Source organism: Physeter macrocephalus, chromosome 21 (genome assembly GCF_002837175.3).
Source record: "Physeter macrocephalus isolate SW-GA chromosome 21, ASM283717v5, whole genome shotgun sequence".
NCBI lineage: Eukaryota > Metazoa > Chordata > Mammalia > Artiodactyla > Physeteridae > Physeter > Physeter macrocephalus.
In genome coordinates, this window is record NC_041234.1 from 73,049,936 (window position 1) to 73,075,204 (window position 25,269).

General features: G+C 36.7%; 1 protein-coding gene across 15 annotated transcripts in view; it reads left to right on the forward strand.

Moving 5' to 3' along the window:
- The window catches only part of DIAPH2 (diaphanous related formin 2), a 919,875-nt gene that overhangs the window by 469,938 nt on the left and 424,668 nt on the right, over positions 1–25,269 (forward strand). For 14 of the 15 annotated variants that reach the window (XR_008616350.1, XR_008616349.1, XM_055081634.1 and 11 more), the window contains one exon: positions 19,006–19,135. Coding sequence is in view for 13 of the 15 variants with exons in the window: in XM_055081634.1 (XP_054937609.1) it covers positions 19,006–19,135 (130 nt within the window). In the remaining 2 variants the exon portion in view is untranslated. Of the gene's footprint in view, positions 1–19,005; positions 19,136–21,147; positions 21,272–25,269 lie in introns of those variants that run through there. The other variant, XM_055081639.1, reaches the window with a different exon arrangement.

Consider the following 25,269-nt stretch of genomic DNA (forward strand, 5'->3'; position numbering starts at 1 on the left):
GTGGCTCAAGGTAGTTTTTAGAATTTGATGATCTCTTTTGCTTCAGTCAAATATGCTTTTTCCTATAAGACAGTGTATGGCGTTATTTGGATTTGGGGGAGATGTGATTGATAATTTGCTGAGAAGAAAATTGCTTTGAGGGAGATAATTTGTCCTGGAACAATTCTGTGTAAGGGAAAATTAGATTCTCTGTCAAGAACAGGGTTGGATGGAATGTTAGGTCCTCTTACCAAGCTTTCCTTTTTTTCCCTGTGGGTCCTTTTAGCCTTCCTTCCTGTGGGCTCTTTGCAGCAGAGTTTTCAGCTGGTGATCTCTATGATTCACTGGTTATAATCAGTGATATAAGATCCAAAGCTACAGCAAAATACAGAGGCGCTCACTCACGTTACTTTGCATTTTAAAATGTCACCACATAAAATAGTGATACACCATATCATTCTTTCATAATTCATGACCAATAGACACAAACGTCTCAAGTTAAGGCTTTGTCTGTGCCTCATTATATTACGTTGAAGCAAGAACATTCACCATTGTTGACCTCTGAAATAACTAAGCACCATAGAATGACATAAGGACAGGATATCATTCTTAATGTTAAATGGTTTTCTTTGTTCAGCTTATTTGATGGTCGACCTTTATTTAAATCCTTTGTGTTGCATTGTATTGTGCTTAATGGGTTCTCACCATTGAGAACCATTCAGTGTTGAAAAGATGAATGTTCAGCTCTTGTGTGACTATGTCAGTGGTGACATTTTAGATTCAGTTTTTATAACTGTGTCAAGGGTTTTGTTTCCCGTAGTTCTTCACAAAAATCAGTATACCCAAATTTGTGATTTTCAAAGAGCAAGCATTCATATTACTTAAGTCAATAAATGCAGAAATGTTTAAATTTAAAGAACTCTAAATTTATTTGTTTAAAAAAACAATTCTCCATAAATTGTTTTAATTCCCATATGTTATTCATTATATGTCCTCAAGCACATATTATTAAGCAGTGCATGTGGACTTGGGCACATGGGCAAATGGTAATACTGAAAGATTGCTTCAATCATCTCATTTCTCCAGTAATCAAGATGTGTGGATACCAGCTCAGAAATCCAATCCAGAGTCTTTACCTCCAATGTCCTTCATGCCATTTAAAAATCTGAGGAAAACACAGGCTACTTCTGAGGTTCTCCTTTTAAAAATACAGCCCTCTAAGAGTTGGGAACCTATGAGCCCGTCTCCCTAATTTTGTAATCCCGTGAATACGCTACCATATGCTTTGAAGATTGTCCTTCAGTTTGAAAATCAGCTTTTTTTCCACTTCTAAGATGTAAGGCACCTAGTCTCTTTATATCCCTATACTATAGTGGTCTGCACATACAGATTGACTCCTTAAGTAGAAAGAAAACTTGATGAAGGTAGTGTGTGTTTCTGTCTTTAGAGGTGCTTTCTTCTAAGATAGGTATCTCAATTATTCCAAATGGTCACAACATTTTCCAGATTTATGTTAATGTGGAGATGCATTGTATCTTTCTTATTCTCTGTAGCCTACGTTACAGTATTGAGACAGGAGAAGAGACTGACTGCTGTGTCAGCAGGGGTAAAACTATATGATCATGTTAGGCACAGGGATTAACCTTTTTTTTTTTTTTTTTTTTTTGCGGTACGCGGGCCTCACCGCTGTGGCCTCTCCCGCCGCGGAGCACAGGCTCCGGACGCGCAGGCTCGGCAGCCATGGCTCACGGGCCTAGCCGCTCCGCGGCATGTGGGATCTTCCTGGACCGGGGCACGAACCCGTGTCCCCTGCATCGGCAGGCGGACTCTCAACCACTGTGCCGCCAGGGAAGCCCTAACCTATTTTGTAGATGTACTTCGAATTGGTATAGTTATGAAAGAGTATGTCTATGAGAATACCTTTTTTGAAATCTTGAGCTCTGATGAAAAGAAACAGACTCACACCTTTATTTTCCTACTTCCCTCTAAAAATACAGAGTTTCCATGAGCTTATTTAAAGATTTTTCTCTAAGTTGAAATATTCATTAATTTACCTTCATTGCTGCAAATTAGTCAGCTAATACTTTAAATGTAACACTTGTTTGTTTTCTCAGAATTTGATTGCATCTGTTTAGATATTATCACATTTACAACACTATCGGTTGTGTGAAAACTTCATTATATTCCCCCAATTTTCAGTTTATTAAATTCTCTGGAGAACAATAGTTTATAAATGTAATTTGTCTGATGCAGACTTGATTAGTATTCCTTGTCAATACAGGCTGCTTTGGAAACATTTTTTTTCCTCTCAATATTTTTTTCTATTTTACTTATATATGTGAAAATGTTCTGTCCTCTAAACACATACACACACACACACACACACACACACACACACCCAAGACTCAACTGTAATTCTTAATATTGTGATGCCTATGCTGCTAGCCCTGGTTTTAACTTCTCTGTGTTACAGTTAAATCTGCCTTCCATTAGTCTAGATAACTTGATATGAGGGGTAACATGAATATATATTGTACATACATACACACTTGCCTTGTAGACTAGTTAATGCCTAGTTACTGCACTCCCCTACGCAAACACATGATCTTTTTGATATGGAAGAGATTCCAATTTTTGAAAGTTTATGTTAGGGGAAGGACTGAGAAAAAGGAATTAAAAGCCAGACCCAGTCAAAAAGTGTGTGTGTGTGTGTGTGTGTGTGTGTGTGTGTGTGTGTGGAGAGAGAGAATGAGAGTGGGAGAGAGAGATTGAGAGACAAAATAAGAGAGAGAGAATGAAGGAGTGAGAAAGTTTCAGCAATGGTTTTCAGAATTGGATGATCAGAGAGAAATAAGATTGAGTTAAATACTTCTTACATGTTAATTGACAAACTTGTAAAGAGCTTTTAAAAATGCAAAGTATGAGTTGCCATATTATGCTCCTTATCTTCTGCCAATAATAATTATTTAAAAAGCCAACAATATATATTTGTATAGAGAACTATAGTGAGGGGTATAATTTGTTTCCAGTAGGGGACTCATGTATGGCTTTGTTTATGACTCATTAAATACAGACTCATTTCAAAGAAACAAAAACAACGAATACATCTGTATTTTCTTTCATTTTTAAAATTTTATCCTCTTACATTGATGTGAAAAACACAGTCAACTTAATACTGTGCCATAAAGATACTCATTGAAGTCATTGTGACTAAACAATAATGGATATAGTTAACTGTTCTATTGGGTAGTATGGCTGGCAGAGATGAATAATTCTCTAGTTTATAAGAAAGCTTTTTTTTGGGTTCTTGATGAGTCTCCCATATATCAGGAGTGGCAATAAATAATTTCAGCACTGGAGCAGACCAAAAAAAAATGATGATTTATGGGACTAGCTGGAGGTCTTGCTAGGTTCACCACAAAGACTGTTTCCATAGAGGATTTAAATGAACCCAGCTGGCTTAGTATTCTGTGAATTGCTGTAGTCATTTTCTGAGTTTAATCTTATGACTGATTTTGTAATTCTCACAGTGGGGGAAAGTTGACAACATGAACAGCATTTAGTGAATATAATTAGGAAGCTTGAAGACAAATGCCTTTTTACTCTATAAAAGCTTTGTTCAAAGGGGATTTCGACCCTGTATGAGACTGTTGTTCAAAAAAATGTGGCTACTGTGACTGAATGTGAGTGATTATCTTACAAACTGATTTTCCTGTCCAGTGAAACCATACTAATGAAGGCATGGCAGAACTTTAAGAAGGAGGGCTGATGACCATGGAAGGGGGTTTATAAGCAATTAATATTCAAATAAAACTCTGAACATCCAATTATCCCTATGATAATTTTAGGGAATCTCAGAAGTATTTATATACATATAAATACATTTTAGCTAGTATTTGGGCAGCAAGTTGGCCACATTTGTTGATTATTTTCTGTGAAGCCCTGTGCTAGATGCTTTGCAGGGATAAAGAGAAATAAAACATATGTCTCTAGTCCTTGAGGGCCTGATGAGCTAGTTGCCAAATACAGAACATTGTAATACTAAAACAAGAGACAGGGAGGAAAATAGGGAGAAATGGGGTGGAGAGCAGGGGGGAGATGGCTTTTATATAATAGCACACATGAAAAATAATCTATGTTGCTATAAGTACTGGTTAACTAACTACAAAATAACAAAGTACTGGGCTTCCCTGGTGGCGCAGTGGTTGAGAATCCGCCTACCAATGCAGGGGACACGGGTTCGTGCCCCGGTCCGGGAAGACCCCACATGCCGTGGAGCAGCTGGGCCCGTGAGCCATGGCCGCTGGGCCTGCGCGTCCGGAGCCTGTGGCCCGCAACGGGAGAGACCACAACAGTGAGAGGCCCGCGTACCGCAAAAAACAAAACAAACAAAAAAAAAAACACAAAGTACTCTGTTATTTATATGATAGCCCATACTATAAAGCTGCCCCTCTTCTTTAGAAAGGAAAAGCACAATACCAGCCTTATTTACAACATGTGCTTTACTTCTCTCCCACAAACCAAAACTTAGATTTTGCTTTTCCTGACTTCTGTCATGGGGACGAGCACACAGACTTGCCATTCATTTTTTTTCATCTTTTTTTTTTTTAATCTGCATTCTCAGAATACTCTCTTGCCTTTTATGGTACAGTAAGAGTATCTTTAAAACTGCTTTTCATAAGTTTCTACCTGCTTTCTATAATTAGGTCTTATTATTTTTAAAATTTTAGACAAAATTAATCAGTACCTGTTCAAAAACATTAATATAATGGTACCACTGTATGACTGTTATGTGTCTGTACCCTTCCTTATTCGCTAATTGGACCAAAAAAAATCAAGTAATATTTCTTTTAACAAGAGAATGTCCTGAGATTTTTCAGATAAATAAGAATGAAGAAAGTCACTGTTTAATGCTCTGTGTGGGGAATCACTCTTTGGAATCCAAGCAGCTTAGTATGAGGAAATATAAGCTATTCAGAAGTTGACTATTTAGAAAAAGGAACTGAATCTTAAAATACAAGCAAATAACTAGATACTTATTTTTTTTCAATTTTTATTGAAATATAGTTGATTTACAATGTTGTATTAGTTTCAGGTGTACAGAAGAGTGATTCAGTTATACATAAATGTTTATATATTCTTTTTCAGATTCTTTTCCCATATATATTATTACAGAATATTGAGTATAGTTCGCTGTGCTATACAGCACCAGCCCTAAACTTTTTGGCACCAGGGACCGGTTTCGTGGAAGACAACTTTTCCACGGAGCGGAGGCGGGGTGACGGGGATGGTTCAGGCAGTAATGCAAGCGACAGGGAGCCCTGGGGAGTGGCAGATGAAGCTTTGCTTGCTGGCCGGCCCGCTGCTCATCTCCTGCTGTGCGGCCCGGTTCCTAACAGGCCAAAGACCGGTACCAGTTTGTGGCCCGAGGGTGGGGGACCCCTGCTATATAGTAGGTCCTTGTCAGTTGTCTCTTTTATATATAGTAGTGTGTATATGTTAATCCCAAACTCCTTATTAGATACTTATATCAAAACAGAATATTTTACTTTGGAAACTTGTGCTGAAGGAAGTTGAAAAGCATTATAAGCTATTCAAAGATTTGGGGAGAGATGCTGATGTACGATTCCAAGGATTTTTCATCAGCCACAGCCTGGTTCATTCAAATCTTTTTATGTTTACAAGTTTCAGCTTTCATGAAATATACGAGAAATGTAGAGAAAGGCCTGGGTACTTGAAAATTTCTGAAAGCATCTCCATAGGACTTTGTTTGTTGTGTTAATTATTTCAGAAGTAAAATATGTTCACAATCAAGAGAGATTTGAACTTAACCTGTAATTTTTTAAAGTAACTTAACTAAAATATAATTGACATACAATCGGATTGACTCATTTTTAAGTATACAGTCTGATGAAATTTGTTATTTGTATATACTGCAATCAAGGCACGAAACAGTTCTATCAACCTGTAGTTTCTTCATGCCCCTTTGCAGTCAATCCCCACTCCCAGCTCCAGGCAACCTCTTATTTGCTTTCGGTCACTATAGTTTTACCTTTTTCTAGAATTTCATGTGAATGAGATCATCCAATAATGTAGTCTTTTGTGTTACTTTGTATTTGGTGTGGCTTTCACTCAGCATAATATTGTGGCATATATCAGTAGTTCATTTTTATTACTGAATAATATTCCACTGTATGCATATACCACATTTTTATTCATCAGTTGATGGACATTTGGGTTGTTTCTACTTTGTGTCTATTACAAATAATGTTGCTCTTAATGTTCATGTACAAGACATAAATATCTTTTATCTTGGGTAAATACCTAGGACTGGGAGTGCTGTGTCTTATGGAAAGTAAGGTTTAATTTTGAAAGATACTGTTTTCCAAAATGCCTGTACCATTTTGTATTCACACCTACAATTAAACCACAATGAGATATCATTTCATACCTGTGAGATGGGCAAAATTTTAAAAATTCTGATAATATCAAGTATGACTAAGAGTATGTGTCAAGGGCAACTATTGGTGAGAATGTAACTTGGTACCTCTATTTTGGAAAACAATTTGGTAAGATTTAGAAATGCTGAAGATACAATAACCAGAAATGCAACTCCTAGTATATTCTCTAGATAAGCGCTTACATAAGGACTCTGGAGACATGTACAAGAATAATCACTCTGTAGACATATAAAGAAATAATCACTATCAATAGAGTAAAAAGACAACCCACAGAATGGGAGAAAGTATTTGTAAATCACATATCTGATAAAGGATTAATATCCAAAATACATAAAGAACTCCTACGACTGAACAACAACAAAACACAGGCAACCTAATTCAAAAATGAGCAAAAGATTTTAATAGACATTTTTCTAAAGAAGATGGACAATGAGCACATGAAAATATGCTCAACATCACTAATCATTAGGGAAATGTGAATCAAAACCACAATGAGCGGGCTTCCCTGGTGGCGCAGTGGTTGGGAGTCCGCCTGCTCATGCGGGGGACATGGGTTCGTGCCCCGGTCCGGGGGGGAATCCCACGTGCCGCGGAGCGGCTGGGCCCGTGGGCCACGGCCGCTGAGCCTGTGCGTCCGGAGCCTGTGCTCCGCAACGGTAGAGGCCGCAGCGGCGAGAGGCCCGCATACCGCAAAAGAAAAAAAAAACCACAATGAGATACCACGTCATATCCATTAGGATGGCTACTATCTAAAAAAGCAGAAAACAAAAGTGTTAGAGAGGAAATGGAGAAATTGGAACTTTTGTGGATTGGCTTGTGTGGATGTTAAATGGTCCAGCCCCTGTGGAAAATAGTATGGTAGTTACTCAAAAAATTAAACATGGAATTACCGTATGATGCAGCATTCCACTTCTGGATGTACACATAAAAGAATTGAAAGCAGAGACTTGAACACATATTTGTATACCAGTATTCATGGCAGCATTATATTCACAATAGCCAAAGGTGTGAGCAACCTAAGTGTCCACTGACAGATGAATGGATAAGCAAAATGTGGTATATACATACAAAGGGATATTATTCAGCCTTTAAAAAGAAGGAAATTCTGGTATATCCTACAGCATGGATGAACCTTGAAGACATTATGCTAAGTGTAATAAGCCAGACACATTAAGACAAATATTGATCATTCCACTTAATTGAGGTACCTAGAATAGACAAATTAATAGAGACACAAAGTAGAGTAGTGGTTGCTAGTGGGTAGGGAGGGGAGAGGGGGATGGGGAATTACTGTTTAATGGGTACAGAATTTTAGATGGGAAAAAGTTCTGGAGATGGACAGTGGTGATGGTTGCACAACAGTGTTGAATGTACTTAACACCACTTTGCTGTATACTTAAAAATGCTTAAAATGGTAAATTTTATTTTATGTGTATTTTACTATAATAAAAGAATGTTCACGGCACCATTATCTATAAGAATATCAGTAATAATGACTTCCCCACCCCCCCAAAAAAAGGAAACTAGATAATGGAAATGGTCAACACGGGACTGTAACTAAAATTAATTATTTTCATGTGGTGGAATAATATACAGTCATGAAAACGAATGGACATAGCTAATTATGTAACTCACCCCTAAACAGCTGCTCCTCAGATTCTAATTATACTTTAGCAATATTACATATCTTGGGCCTTAAAGGTTGTTCTTAAATAGCTAAAACCACTAATATTGCACCTCCAAATGTCACTTATTTACACTGTATATAGATAGCAAGATCAATTCTATACACCCATTTGGTGGTGGTGATAATCTTTAAAGCTGTGTACAGAAAAAAAACCCCAAAACTCTTCCACCCACTCTCAAACCTCATGCATGTAAAACAGTTTCGTTAAGTAAAATCCTCATGACAATAAAAGTCACAAGTTTTAGTTAAATGCTTAAACCATTTCTGAGAGAAACCACTGAGACCTTAGGGATGTTCATGCTTGTAAACTATTCCTATACCAATTTAGAATAACTTGATTTTGTTAAAACCATTCTCAGAAGAACTTCTATTTGGTAAGCCTCCTATAGGCAGGTTGATTAACTAAGAGCAGTTGAAAGTGCCAGACCAGTTTTTCTTTTTAAAGTATAGACATAATTCATTAATTCTTTCTGGCCTTTCCTCAAATAAGGACAAAATGGTTGTTGATTTGCCACTGGTGCTGGCTACTTCAGGCTAATGCATATGCAGGGTATTCTCCTTGAATGCATAAGTAGGGCTAGAAGGGGAAATGGTGAGAGGTGGAGCAGGAAGAACAGGAAAGCAAAATTAGTCTTCTCTGGGAAACTCACATCACCACTGTCCTGCTGGGCCTGGAGGTGGCAATTGAGATGAATCCTTTGGCCATTTTAATGTTGTCATGGTTTCAAGTTTAAGCTCTCCTTTCAAAGATTGCTGCCATAAATTAAGCTAACAAGTGTAAAACTCTTATATTGCTTGATTTTTACACAGTTGATATCATCTGTTCCCTTTTTATAAGAAATACCACTTTATACCCAAATCAAGAGCATAAAAAAGGGACAGTCAGGCCTACATAAAGAATTAAGACATCTTTCTACTATAGATTACATTTGGCTGAATTAGCATCAGCCCTGGTCATGCAGTACCCAGAAAAGCATTTTGGGTGAGAGTTAGAAATAAAGCCAGGAAAGCATGTATGAAACCTGTCTGGTCTCCGCTACAAAGCTAATGTCTTTATGGTAATTGCAATCCTTAAAAATACATTATATTTCTCAATGTTATTGCAGCGTGTGGTGGTGTTGAAGAAAGCAGTAATTTGTAAACAACCCTTGGCAGAGAGTACAGAACTTAATTTTGTTTAAATAAAGGAGACAAACATTAGAATTCATGTGCTGTACTAAGACTGGCATGCAGTAGTAGTTGTTTTGGTATATGCACTGGAACATTCCTGATTGCTTACATATTAACTGTTCCTTGAATATACAAATATTATAGGGAAAAAAGGATCCATGATTAGGGAAAATTTTTGCTAAAAGAACTGGAGTTGAATGATCTGATCGTATTGATAATCTAGGTGGGTTTATTCCAATGATTCAACCAGATTCCTTCATTGCATTTCACTATCTCCTTTCCTTCTAAGGACAATTCGATGTAAATGTGGATCATGTGGCATTGCTATCTGTCAGAACCCTTTTCTTGACACAGAGGGATTAGGCAATTCTGGGTTTTCCTGAGTAAAGGACCTGTTGATAAGTTTGCTGAATTTCTTGTGGCCATTTGTATAAACACAAGGGGAAAAAGGAGGGGATGTGTCTAGAAAGGCCTTCCTTCTGATACAGTCTAGAGACATGGACTTTTATCTCACATTGAAGTTTTTTCTATTTTTATTGAAGTATAGTTGCTGTACAATATTATGTAAGTTACAGGTGTACAATATAGTGAGTCACAATTTAAAAAAATTTTTGATGGTCATACTCCATTATAGTTATTATAAAATATTGGCTATATTCCCCGTGTTGTACAATATATCCTTGTAGCTTATTTGATACATAACAATTTGTACCTCTTAATCCCCTACTCCTATCTTGCCCCTCCTCCCGCTTCCCTCTCCCCACTGATAACCACTAGTTTATTCTCTAAATCTGAGTCCACTTCTTTTTTGTTATATTCACTACTTTGTTGTATATTTTAGATTATATCACATTGAAGTTTTAATACTCTTAGACCTGCTTAAACGTGTCCTGAAAATTTTCCTTAAGTAACGTCCACTCTGCCTTACCACGGCATTTCTTACAATCTTTACATGAAAATCAGTTTCATCTCTGATAAATATTCATTCTACACCAATTCATGCAAGAAAACCTGGTGTTTATCCTGCACATTCTTGCTTCTTCTGGAAGAGAATATTCTCTGGCAGCTGGCTGAATATTTGCTTGTTTAGTCATTCTGAGAATTCTCTGGGCCACTCTCCAAGTTGGGTGTAAGATTTCTTTAGCTGAGGGCATACGATCCACAACTTTGTTCCTACATAATGTGTGGTAACGCAGGAACACATTCTCACTCTTGGCCTTCCACCGCAAATGCTGTTGCCGACATTGGAGATGCAGCATCAGAATGTGCCTGTGTCATGGACAGGGATGATGCTTCCCCCCTTTTGCCCTCTTTCTCTTTACATTCACCTGCTGTTGTCTGATCTCTGTAGGTTCATACGAAGAAACTCTATTTCACATATGGGTCACGGTGTTTGTCTACTTAGAGCCAGTACACATTAGCCCAGAAATTAGGACTGGTGAAATACATTTGCAAGGCAAGACTTTTTAGGGAAAGCATTGAAACCTGATGTCTGCAACTGACATTTATTATTCTGATTCAAAAATTCTTGAGTAAATATTTAAACACTAATTCAGATTTGCCAGTAAGAAGTGAGTTTGCAGCTTGAGTTAGAGTTGGAAGGCGTAAACGATCTCCTGGGTTATCTAGTCCATCACTCTGATAATACAGAGTAGACAAGACACACTGCAACATCATGTGAGTGTATTTTCAATACAGTTTTAGGTGAAGGATGAGGGACAGTTTAAAAGACTTATGAACAATGTATTTAGAATCTTCACAGCATGGGACATACTGTTTGGGTCATCTACTCTTAGATAAGTAGATGGTAAATTATGATACAAATCAGTCTCATTTTTAATGTGAATTAAGAACATTCAGAGTGATTCTGTCCTTCAGATGCCACAGATTGCTAGTCTGTTCCTCTCTAGTTTTGAATTGACACTAAGCTTTGAAATCATATCGACACTTCAACTTTTTTTATGTGAAAATAATTATGAGAGGGCCCAAGCAAGCTGTGGACAATTGCCAAGCATCTTCTTGCCTGGAAATTTCCTTCAAAGAAGTCTAGTGGTTCTCAAACTTTAGCATGCCTCAGAATCACCTGGAGGTGCTATCAGAATTTTTTGGCCAGTATATTAAATCACATATTGATGGACTCTGCCCTCAGAGTTTCTAATTTGGTCAATTTGGTGTGTGGCCCCCAAATTTTCATTTCTGTCAAGTTCACAGGTGATGCTGATACTGCTGGTTCAGGGACCACGGTTTGAGAACGAGTGAAATAGTCAATGTCTGTCCATTTTCCTTTCTCATGATTTTTAATTCTTATTTCTTCCATTGCCTGATCCCCACAGGCCTAATTATGCTGAACGTATTCGGTACAAATAATTATAATAACCTTCCTTACTAGCCTCACCGTTTTCCAGCTGCCAGCTCTGCTGCCCCCTTTATTATCTAGTTATTTCTTATCCATAATCAATATTTTGAATAAATTACCTTACATGTTACGTCCTCTTTCTGGCTGTCCATTGTTTTTAAGTCTGCCCCCCTGACACTGTATTGAAACTGTGCTTGAAGGTCACCGAAGATTTCTCTAGTCATCAAGTCAGTCCTCATTATCTTTGGCCTCTCTGTAGCATTTATTCATTCAACAAACATTTACTGAACAAAATTGATGTATTCCTCTTTCTTAAGGAGTTCACAATTTGGTAGGTGAGACTCCTTGCATAAAGAAAATTATATATTGTGGAATAAACCCTGTAACTGGAGTATATGTAAGGCACTATGGGAAAACAAAAACAGAATTTATTAATTCTGTTCAGGAAAGTTAAGAGAGGATCATTAGCACCACTCTCCCTGAATGACCTGGCCCCCCAACTCCCATCACCTTCATCATCCATGACACTTAATTCAGTCCACCATGCATTAGACACCCAGTGTACATAAGTTAACCATGTTGTGTTCTGGCACCAGCTCTTATTATCTGTTTACCTAGGTCAAGTTACTTAAGCACTCTAAACCTGGTCCCTCACCTATAAAATGGGCTTGTTAATAACTAAGTAACTGAATTCTTTGCAGGATTTTTTTTTAAAAGGTGACCCATATAAAACACTTATCAAAGTGTCTGGCTCATAAGCACATGATAGCTGGGTTAAAAATATTCGTTCTCCTCCGCCTTAAAGGAGGTACAGGCTACTACCACCTGATGAAGGAAGAAGGCATTTAAGGTCAGGAAGAGCATAAGAAAATGGGTGGAAACCTTCATCCATCCGTGCATTCAGTAAATATGTATTAAGTGCCTGTTATGTGCCAGCCATTGTTCTAGTTGCTGAGTGTATGAAAGTGAACAAAGCAGACAAAAGAAAAAAATGCCCTGTACTTGTGTAGCTGACATTGTAGCAGACAGAGACAGACAATAAATAAATAAATAGGGTACATAGTATATTTGTGATAATTGCTATGGAGAAAAATAAAAGAGGGAAAGAGGTAAAAGGTGTTTTGAGAGTGGACTGCAATTTTAGATAGAGTAGCTAGGAACGACCATAATGAGAAAGTGACTTTTGAGTATAGATCTTGAAAGATGGGAAGGAACTAGGCATGCAAGTGAGTAAAAGTGAAACCTTCCAGGCAGAGAAAAAGCACACAAACAGACTCTGAGTAAGACACATGCCTGGTGAATTCAAGGAGCAGCAGAATAAAGGCCAGCATGGTTGAAGGGGGCGGGCTGCTGACGGATAATAGCTAGAGATAAGATCTCAGTGGTAATGGGGGACCAGACCACAGAGGGACTTTTAAGTTATGGTAATGACTTACTCTGTGTGAAGATGGGAAGCTAAAGTAGCCTCTCATCACTTCTAATCTGGATGATGATCATGGTCATGATAATACATTATCTTATTCAATTCTACAAGTGTTATCTAATGCCCATTTTATGGATGAGAAAGCTGAGACATAGATTGTTTAGATCATTTGCCCAAGGTCACACAACTAGTGAATGGTAGAGTCAAGGTTCAAACCCAGTTCTGTCTGAATCCAAAGTCTGTGCTCAATAACTGTTCTGATTAGAAATGTGAACTTTATTATATGAGTTGTAGAGAACCATTGGATTTTTTGAAGGAAGAGAGTGACGTGATCATATGGATGTTTAAGAAGCATTATTAGGTGAAATCATATAGGATAAAATGGAGCAGAGAGGATGGAATGGCCATGACCACCTTCTCATAGATTAGCTCCACATAGCTACCTACCACTTACGTTTAAAAAATGAACTGCCACCTCCTTCCCAAAGCCAGCTTACTCTAGAGTTATTGCTTTCCTTATCATTGACACGATACAACCATTCTTTTAATCACCAGAACTAAAAACTTTTGGAGTCTTTGATTTTTCCCTTTCCCTCATCCCAAGTATTTCTTTTCAGTGACTTAATCCTGTTTGTCTTCACAATGTGTCTTGAATTTGTCCTTTCTCTGCCTTTGTTTACATGTACCATAGTTATCATTCTAACTATATCAGTCCTTGACATTTACCACCAAATTACTCTCCTACGTCATCTCCTTTCTGTATAATTTTGTGTTGTCTCCTAAATTCTGGGTTCCCTGAGGCTTTGAAAGTACCATGCATTGTTTATCTCTGATCCCTAGTGTCCAGCCCACAATGGATCATCGAATGTACTTCTACATTCATAATTGCTTTGCTCCCGTCTCCCCTTATAAACGTATAGTGCTCCATTTCCCAAGGGGCACGTTGTAACTTTATTCTGGCATTCACTCTCACATAACTCTCAACAAATATGGTGTCCTGGAAGAATCTGGGCTTTGGGGTCAGTCTCTCTGTATATATGTATGTATGTATGTATGTATGTATATGTATATGTATGTACACACACACACTTAACAAGAGTAAAGTTGAATTTAGAAGTATTGCTCTATAGCCCACACAAGTGGAGAGAAATCTTCATTCAGAAAACAATGATTGCCTCCCTAGTATGTCCTAGCATGCTCCTAGGTACCGTGGATAATAAAAACTAGTAAAACAGGGTCTCTTCCCTTGAAAGAGCTCATACTGACTGGAAGAAACTACTGTGTTGAAATGTTTATAGTGAAGGAATATGGCAAAGGAAGGCATCAATTACTCCTTAGAGGAGTCTTCAGAAAGGAGGGGGTAGTTGAGTAGTCTTGAAATTTGAGTAGGTATTCACTTGGCAGATAGAAAAAAAAAAAAAAAGAGGAAGGTCTAGAGAGAGAGCAAGATGTACAAAAGCACATACCATTTGCATGGTATGTTCAAGCAGTTGTAATCAGACTGAAGTGAAGGGTAGGCACCAGGAAGCAGCAGGGGACACGTTAGAAAGGTAGGCAAGGGCCAGCTCTAAAAGGGCCTTAAATGTAAAACCAAGAAGTCTGTGTGCTTTTCTAGTAGCTGAAGGGAGACTTTGCAATAGAAACTTTGAATGGGTTCTAATCATCCTAACAAAATTAAACATTTGAAAACTAACATCTGTGTGGTGAGGTTAAATGGACTGAAATTGTTTGGTTTAAGAGAACACCTGAGAAGGGAGCTTTCACTCTCTGAGAGGTGGTTATACAGAGGAGAGCAACCAGTTATTTTCAGTTTCCACTGACGACAGAGCAAGAAGAAATAGGCTTAAGATCTCAGTAGAAGGGAAAATTACCTATAGAAGGGGTCCTTCGCAGAAAGATTGTGTGACTGACGTAGATGATAAAAATGTTGTTTGCTCAGGCTCTCTGGCTGTGTGCTGGCTTCTGTGGGTTCAAACCGCCTGATTTCAAAAACAGGGCAGAGACTGCAGGTTTTCAGGCTTGAATGAGAGTATTCAAAATAAAAAAATCTTTTACAAGGCAATTAGTTATTCAGATATTTTGCTATCTGCCTAACTGAAGTTTTGGAAATGTATTTGAACACATCACATATAAATATTATCTTTCATAATATAGCACTCCTGTTTATTAGAAAAAAAGAAATGATCAGAATTTGCTAGAGAAATAGGTGTTAATTTGTTAAAGGTATTTTGTATTCATGTACCATTTCAGAAAGTTATTAAAGATTAGGTAGATACAGTTAGTATAAATTCAGTTATTAATCTTTATGTGTAACATTTATTGGTCAGAGGATTATAATTAAAATCGCTATATGGTTTATTAACTGATGGCACTTTATCAGTGAATATAGTGAATTACTCTTTTTTTGTTATCATTCGTTGATAACTCACCTTATTAAGATATTATAAAATGTTAGTTTTTTCAAATAATTCCAATTTCTGGAACTACTGTTTGTGTTTTTATTGTTTGAAAAAATATACAAGACAGAGGATTATAGGGTGACCATTTTGTTCATCCTTTTCATGTTATAAAGAGAAGTCCTATATATCTATCTCATACCCCTGCCTAACTGTTGCTGGTGAGAGGGAAAGCACAGTCTAGGATGCAAAATGACACTTAGCTCCTGGCTGGAGTGAACCTTGAAATGCTTACGGAATAGCTATCAGTGAGACTCTGGCAATCTGGACAAGTATTATTGGAATATTTGATGTTAATATAAAAATAACATAATTTTGAGTTAACCCGATATCAAAGGGAAGACAATTTTATTTCTTAATAAACTAACCCAAACACTTTGGAAGTGATTTTGAACATACTCAGATTAGATTACCTTTGTACTAACCCAAGAGATGTCTATATCCAGCTAGTACACTTGGAAGGGAAAATTATTGCATAAATGCCATTAGCCATTAGAAGTGATGAAGGTGAATGTTCTTAATTGCCTTCTGTACTGGACATCGAACCACACAATAGGTCCTGAGAGAGATGATGGCTAATGTGTAGATCGTGTAGATGGGGTAAAAGAGACTGAAGACATGATAATACAAAGTAAATAAGCTTTAATAAGTAAAAATGCTTTGCCTTTATATTTTAATATTATATATTCATTTGTTTTTGACCACGCTGCACAGCTTGCAGAACCTTAGTTCCCCGACCAGGGGTCAAACCCGGGCCCACAGCAGTGAAAGTGCCGAGTCCTAACCACTGGACTGCCAGGGAATTCCCTTTATATATATATTAAATATATATAATATATATATATATTCATTTTTAAATGATTGGTCTAAGTGTCATGCACATAAAGAAAAATTTAAAAGACCACATATTCCCTGCCAGTTTGAAACCTTAAGATGGACTCCTGGTGTAAGTTTATGTAAAAAATAAATATTGCGATACAAATTTAGCAGTTTATCTACCATACCAAGATATTTCTCAGCTTGACAGGATAGGCACTTGGCCATCTTTTTCCCTGCTTTGAAGGGAATGTTACAATTCTAAAAAAGTACATGCATACTCTGTCTACCACTCCTTCTGATTTCGACAAAGATATTTAATAGTTAATGATATAAATGTTATGCATTGTTTATCTTTTAAAAATGTAACCATTGACTCTACTAAAATTTTTAACAGGAGTTAAATTTATGGCCCTCCTTCTGGATAAATATTTATCAAATACAGTTTCTGAAAATTAAGCACTTATAAGCATGCATGTCAAAAAGAAAATTTTTAAATCACCCAGAAGATTGCCATATGAGCACAGTGCCATTTTTCTATTTTTGTGTTTTCCTTTCTTGTATTCGCCATGTGCATTTAAAAAAAAAATTATGATATACTTGTACAATTTAGTGTCCTAAAAAATTGGGTGGGTTTTTGTTGTTGGTGTGTGTGTGTGTATGTGTATGTGTAAATAATTTGTTGCCATAGAATTCAGAAAATATAGATCAATTGCCTTTCCTTTAGGAAGATATGCCTTCAGTTTCCCTAAGCTCCTAATGTTTTTAGGATTTTAGGATTTAGGAATTCAATTAATTTGTAAGAAAAAAAGAAAATGTTTATTTCCTTATTACTTGGAACATTCAGCATACTCTGAAGGGGATGCACTTTGTGAACATATAACACTGCAATCTCGGGTAAAGACCTCTCTTTAGGAAAGTGAACCTCCCATTGATTCTTCTACAGCTGCAAGCCTTACTTAAGACAAGTTGCCCTTGAGGTTTTTGTTGCTTTTTGTTCTTATAGCTTGTTCTTGAATTGTGTCATTTCAACCTTGTAGTACTTAAAAGTGTTTGGTGGATCAGCATAATAATGCAAAATTTTAAATATTTTACCTACATGGGATAAATAGTAATCCCAGAAATTCTAAAAGAAATCATTGTGGCCACTTCATTTATCAGCATCGTGCTTCCTGTGACTGTTTGTTTTGAGCCTGAAGACTAACATTTCTTTTAAGTTGTTCATATCATTGGAACGTAACAGTTGTTAGAAAGCTGTAGCACAAAAAGTATGGGACTGATGGATTAAAATGATTTTTTTTTTCCTTAGACACTAAAACAATAAGGATTAAATTACTCTGTAATTACCTAAATATCCTCCACAGCCTTTTCATAAACCTATTTGCAAAGAATATTCATTTATTCTAAACAGTAATCCTTAAAGCTGAAAACCCCAAATCAGTATGAACATCAGTGGACAAACCCATCATCTAAAGATTATAGAATTAAAACATCCAATAGAATGAGAAAAGTTGATACTTTATACCATATTTATCCTTTGTTTTGAAGTAAATCCTTGATTTCATTTGCAGCTTAGTCTAGTATGAGAGTTATATTAAACACTTAGATTCTCATCATAGATTTTTTTGGTCCTACACTTTAAAGACTTTTATCATTCTAACCGCAGCATCCCTTTTCCAGTGTCTCTGAAAAGAAGATACAATGTGTAGGCAGACAAATAAAATTTGACATATTATCACGATTGTGTCGTCAGATTCTGTTTATAAATCAGCATAAAAAGCCTTCAGTTATTCTTTTTTGATGGCCCATGCAAGTAAACGAGGGTAAAATGTGCTTGCTCTTTTACATTAATTTGCATCAACAGTGGCCAGAAATAAATATAACCTCACAGACGAATCCAGCTTTCAAGAATATATTTCTGTGATAAAGCAAAGAACGGAATGCTGATAACATAAACACACATTCACTTGGACTATTATTATCAAGACTTAAGTGAATGTTCTTTTCTCATGAAAAGAATAGTTCATTTTGCCATAATTATCTAGACATTTTAAGAAATACGGATTAATGTTTAATTTTTTACTTTTTTCGGTCATCTTTCTGTCTTTTAAAATGCGGAGTTCATTTTAAAATCCAGAGCATTGTCACTAGACCCCAGTAGGAACTACCCCAGACATTTAAAAAAATTTTTAATTAGTTACAATGAATTGAGTTCATTTATTCATTTATTTCTCTTGTTTAAGAAAAAGTCTCTCGGGCTTCCCTGGTGGCGCAGTGGTTAGGAATCCGCCTGCCAATGCAGGGGACACGGGTTCGATCCCTGGTCCGGGAGGATCCCACATGCCCGTGGAGCCATTGGGCCCGTGCGCCACAACTACTGAGCCTGCGCTCTGGAGCCCATGGTCCACGGCTGCTGAGGCCTGTGCACCCAGAGGCCGTGCTCCCCAACGGGAGAGGCCACCGCAATGAGGGGCCCGCACACTGCAGGGAAGAGTGGCCCCCGCTCGCCAGAACTAGAGAAAGCCCGCGTGCAGCAATGAAGAGACCCAACTCAGCCAAAAATAAATAAATAAGTAATAATAATTTTTAAAAAAGAAAAAGTCTCTCTGTATATATTATTAAAAAATACTAAAAATATTGTCGTTATTCCATTCCAGATCCGAGATACTAAATCAGCAGATCAAAAGACAACCCTCTTGCATTTTATTGCTGAAATTTGTGAGGAAAAATACCGGGATATCCTGAAATTTCCTGAAGAACTGGAACATGTAGAAAGTGCAAGCAAAGGTAATTGATTTATAACCGCTTTGAGACTACATCTTGTCTAAGTAAATATTTTAAACGATAGGATTAAATAATCTATAAGCATTATTTGTAATTTTTATTTGGTTACTGATATAAGAAAAGCAGGAAGATAGTTTCCATTAGCTTATATTTGACAGCATAGTGTGTTTTAATGACCTGCTTTTGACCGACTTTATTTTTTAGTGCTTCTAGGTTATTGAAGCTTTCATATCTCTGATCAAATAGTACATTTGTTCATTTCATAAATACTTAAGTGTATATTATTTGCAAAGGAACCATACTCTGGGGCTGTTGGTGATATCAAAATGATCATGAGATAGTTCTTGCTTGAATGTGTTTAAAATCTAGAAGGGAAGAAAAGACATACACACAAATACTTTATAAAACCAAGATGAATATGAGAAGTGCTACAGGAAAAGATAATGGACTGTGGTTTAGATGAGAGAGAAAGAACCTTTGAATGGATAGATAAGAGGAGGCCAACAGGGTGAAGCACGAGAATAGGATTTTTACTGACATGGAAAAGGGGTATGCTGTCCAGAGAGCAGACAATATGAGAAGGCACAGTGGCGGAATGTGTTAGGATGGTGAAAGAGTCATTGACTATCAGGCTGAAACAGTAAGGTAGCCATTTCAGAGACTTCAGTGTCATGCTAAGCAGTCTGATCTTGATGAGGTAGGTGGCAGGTTATCATTGAAGGACTCGAATGGGCAGAACCTGGCACCAGTGAAGAACAGGAGAGGAGGAACAAAAATGTCTCCAAGACTTTAATTCGAACAGATTAGCTTTGTTGGTTAGTAAGTATTGTCTACTTTTAGAAGAAGTTGAAAAGTGAAAGAAAGGAGGAAGGGTCGAGGAAACATTTTTTGAAAGTGAGGTGATGTATGTGGAGAAGTACATTTTTCCTCTTGGATAAGAAGAGTAGGCCATAAATCTTATTTTTGAAACTGCACTATAGTAATTCTGCTTCTCTATAACTCTGAGGACTTTCAGTAAGGACTCAAAAGCATATACGTTTCCTGAGTTTATTACAAACCATATAAACCTGTTAGTGTCCGTTGAAGGAGAAAAAAAGTGTGTCTATAAAACCCAGGAAGTCGTTTGTGTAATATTGTTCAGTGCTCATCTCTGCCGGTCTGGTATTGTTGGTCACATCCTCAACATATTTCTTGAATTTAATGAAGTTAATGAAATTTCTTTAATTCTTTTAAGTTAATGAATATTACATTTGTTGCTGTTGTCTTGTTGAAAGAGAACAATCATAAGGGTACCTATAGTTTCTGTAGTCTCAGCCAAGTATGTATTATACTCAGTTCTATTTGTTTGTTTCCTACGTGTGGGCTTTTGGTAAATCCTTTCATATTTTTCTTTTACGATATCACCAACTTCTTTCTTCCTATCCATTTCAAGAGCAAAACCTCTCTGTTGTATTTTGCTTATTTCTGCTTTCGTGTAGTCTTCCTGCCATTGTATTCGAAAGACTTGCCAGAAATCCTCTTTCTATCTTTCTGTTTGGGCTGCAGCAATCCCCATTCTCAAGTTATTTTGACTAGTTCTTTTTCTTTCCCTATGAAATTCAGACTCAGAGTTTGCAAGTCAACAAGTTCTCAAGTACATTCTGCCTGCTTGCATCCCCCTTTCATTTCCTTCTAGTTCTTATGTGTCCAGAAATATTTTCTCTTGAGCCGCTTTTATTCCTTTCTAATAATCCTGTCTCTGTGTATGATTTCAGGCTGCATCATATGCCTGGAAATCTCACCTGCCCTGTCCTCTAAGACAACTGACTATTATTTGTCAAATCACTGTTCAGAATCCATTTCCTTAATTTTTTTTAATGTTTTGCTACTGAAGCCTTAGAACAAAATACTTGTGAATTTAGTTTGCAAGAAAAAACAGAATGTGGTGTGAAAGGTCAAGCCACTTAACTTCTTATTTATAGTTAAATACTTTTCCTTGGTGTCTAAGTCTAACTTGTCTTTTTTGCTTAATACAGATTTCAGTCCTGTTTGAATCACATTCTGTCACCTCCAGTACTGTGTATATAGCAAGCATATCTATATTCACAACCAACCAGCAAAAATAAAAATAGGTCAACGCTATATATTAATTCATTTTCCATGATTTTGGACTATCTCCTTGTGAAATGATTGCCTACAAAGAGAAAAAAGTACCTGTCTTTTTAAACTGGAGTGATATAGATAAGATGAAACTAATTCAGTTAATAATTGAGTTATATAACTCATATTTCAAGAATAATTGTATGATTACTAATATCTTCTTTTGTTTTTATTCTTATACCTTTGAAAATTCTCTCTTTATTTTTTATTTTTTTTTTGAAGTATAGTTGATTAACAATATTGTGTTAGTTTCAGGTGTACAGCAAAGTGATTCAGTTATATATACCTATATCTTTTTTCAGATTCTTTTCCATTATAGGTTATTACAAGCTATTGAATATAGTTCCCTGTGCTATATAGTAAATCCTTGTTGCCTATCTATTGTATATATAATAGTGTGATCTATTAATCCCATACTCCTAATGGATCCCTCCCCCCTTCTGTGTTTTTTGATTATTAAAACCCAAGTACCTATTTTGATAGAATAAGGATCTTTTCTGTCTGCTATAGCAAATAAATGTATTTCAGCTCAGTACTAAAGTTATAGACCTCAATTTAACTGACAAAGAAAAAGAAATTACCTTGAAGTGAAAAGAAAACTGAAAGTAAGAAATATGTGGGATTCATGTATTTTATAAATTGCCTTCATTCCTTGTTAAGCTAACCTTCTAAAATTGTGTGCGTCTTGGACGATTCAAAGCTGTGGTATAAACTTAGCATATTTTCCTAGAGCTAAGTAACTCAAAGATATTGGGAGAAAACACATCATTTTACATTAACACAGATATATATTATGGAGTGGAATGCAAAATTCACATGAATTTTTAAAATAAAACAGATGACTTCAAAGAAATTTCACACTTGCTGCAGATCCCTTGGGGAACGTGTTCAATCTTCTCTTCCATTAGGGGCTCTTGGGTGGGAAACGTTTATGAAGCATTGCCTAAAGAATTGGAGAGTGGTTTGGTTTTGCTTTGGTTTCACTTATTTATTTATCTATTTAGTTATTATTGCAGGGAGTGGGGGAGGCAAGCCGCCCTTATGAGGTTCAGAATCAAACAGTACAATGGAATTTTATTACCAGTGGAATTCATAAAATAATATTTCTCTGGTCATTTTCTTCCAGGTTAAATTATAAATCTGCAGGTCCTCTCATTCCTGTTTGACATACCAATGAGTCTTTAGAGAGAAAAAAAGTGGTTGCTATAGAGAATCTAATGCCTTTAAAATATTGAAAATATATTTGATAAACCATCATTACCTTTTCCCCAATGAATAATTTTAAAGATTATATATGTATATATAATTATATATAATAGATATATAGATCTGTATTGTATAAAGCATTGCTGGTTTACTAGACCTAGTTTGTAAATCCTTCATTGTTTTTCCCCACCCTGTGGATATCACTTTAACTTTCGGCTTTGAGGATTTTTACAGTTTGATGTAAAACCTCTAGTGTTTTATAGGTCAGCTCCAGGGATTAAGCCAAAAGGGTTAGTAAAGTTTAATTAAAACTATTCCATTCAACAGGAGAAAATTATATTAATGTATTTGAAGGTACTGTTAATCCTAAGGTTTTGCATACCTCTGAAATGAGTTTCACTTCAGTTAAATTACTGCCATCCTACAAAATAAAAGTTGGTTAAGTTTTCTATAAGCAGTGTTAATTTCTTATGATTTAAATCAACTATTATCAATTTTAATGACCAACCATACCTTTTGATAATCTGCCATCTTTCCATGCTATATTAGTAACTCTGATTAGCTATTTACCGACTCTGACTTCTTCACAGGATTAATCATGATAAAAGTTTAGATTAGAGGAAATATTGTGGGGAAAAAATCTATGAGATAAAGGAAAAGAAAAAAGTAAAATTATAGCAGAGTTTAAAAAAAGTTGGGGGAATGCAAAAAAACAAAACAACATTTTCTGAAACTCCAGAGCTGACAGAAGCTTTAGAGATCATCTCGTCCCTGCTAAAAGAGACCCAAGATGGCATTTAGACCAAATTCATCATTTTACAGTTGAAGAAACTGAGGCCCAGAATGACGAAGGAATTGCCCACAATCACACAGTCAAAGAAGGTTTGCAGACCTTTGTCTATTGTTTTATTACGTACATTTCAGCTCCACTTTTCCTTCCTTTGTGGTCTAAAATATACAACAGAGATTCATGCTCACATATTGGAAAACATAGAAAATCAACACTGACCAAATAAAAGATTTACTGGAGTATGAATGCCACTTCCTCTATATAGTACTCCAGTCTCTCTATCCCCATTTTGACAGAAATACCCTTTCCTTTCTCTGAGTCACAGCAGTACTTTAGCTTTATTAGTAATACAGCACCTGCCACATTTGCATTTTTTATTTCATTGTATGCTTCTCTCTGTACCTCCTAGGTTGAGTACCTCAGTGGCAAGGAATATGCCCCATTTGTCCCAGCAGACTCAGTGCTAGCCCAGCATCTCGGAGAGAAGTAAATGCTCAATAAATGTTTACTACATTGAATCATTGCATATCCTTTTAGTACAGCAGGCGTATTTCAAAATAAGGCATTATGGGAAGTTGACAAGTTGAGAATAGCAACCTGAAAATTACTGTTTACTGTAAATACAAGAGGAGAAACAAGATAAGTTAGAATAAAGAAGACACCATGACTTAACAGTATTTCCTGGTCCATGTTTTACTTCTCTCATGGAGAAAGTTAAAATTGGAAACAATCGAGCTCTTAATGGAGAATATCTAAACTTATGGAGACTACCAAACCATAAAGGTTTATGGTGAACAGTAAGGATTAAAAGTCTCATAGGAACTAATGGCAGCCAACTGTCTTAACGTAATATCTAACTGCTGAAACATCTTTTATTCTAATGTCTGAACAAAAAAAAATTACTTTTATACTGTCTACTGTTTTATTGAAAAATCTTTTGAGTTATGGGACAAAATCCTACTGTTTTTAGAGCATTCAATGTACAGTAACTCATAGGACCCAAGATGTGAGAAAGTATGAAACCATAGGATTTCCTAGCAGATTTTAACTTTGTGTTTTGGAACAATAAATACTGGAGAGGGTTTGGAGAAAAGGGAACCCTCTTGCACTGTTGGTGGGAATGTAAATTGGTACAGCCACTATGGAGAACAGTATGGAGGTTCCTTAAAAAACTAAAAATAGAGCTACCATATGACCCAGCAATCCCACTACTGGGCATATACCCAGAGAAAACCATAATTCAAAAAGATGCATGTAGGGGCTTCCCTGGTGGCGCAGTGGTTGAGAGTCCGCCTGCCGATGCAGGGGATACGGGTTCGTGCCCCGGTCTGGGAGGATCCCACATGCCGCGGAGAGGCTGGGCCCGTGGGCCATGGCCGCTGAGCCTGTGCGTCCGGAGCCTGTGCTCCGCAAGGGGGAGAGGCCACAACGGTGAGAGGCCCACATACCGCAAAAAAAAAAAAAAAAAAAGATGCATGCACCCCAGTGTTCATTGCAGCACTCTTTGCGATAGCCAGGACATGGAACAACCTAAATGTCCATCAACAGAGGAATGGGCAAAGAAGATGTGGGGTATATATATATATATATATATATATATATATATATATATATATACACACACACACACACACACACACACACACACACACACACACAATGGAATATTACTCAGCCATAAAAAGAAACGAAATCGGGTCATTTGTAGAGACGTGGATGGACCTAAAGACTGTCGTACAGAGTGAAGTAAGTCAGAAAGAGAAAAACAAATACCGTATATTAATGCATATTATGTGGAATCTAAAAAAATGGTATAGATGATCTTATTTGCAAAGCAGAAATAGAGATACAGACATAGAGAAAAAAATGTATGGATACCAAGGTGGAAGGGGGGGATGGGATGAATTGGGAGATGGGGATTGACATATATACACTATTGATACTATGTATAAAATAGATAACTTTTGAGAACCTACTGTAAAGTACAGGGAACTCTACTCAG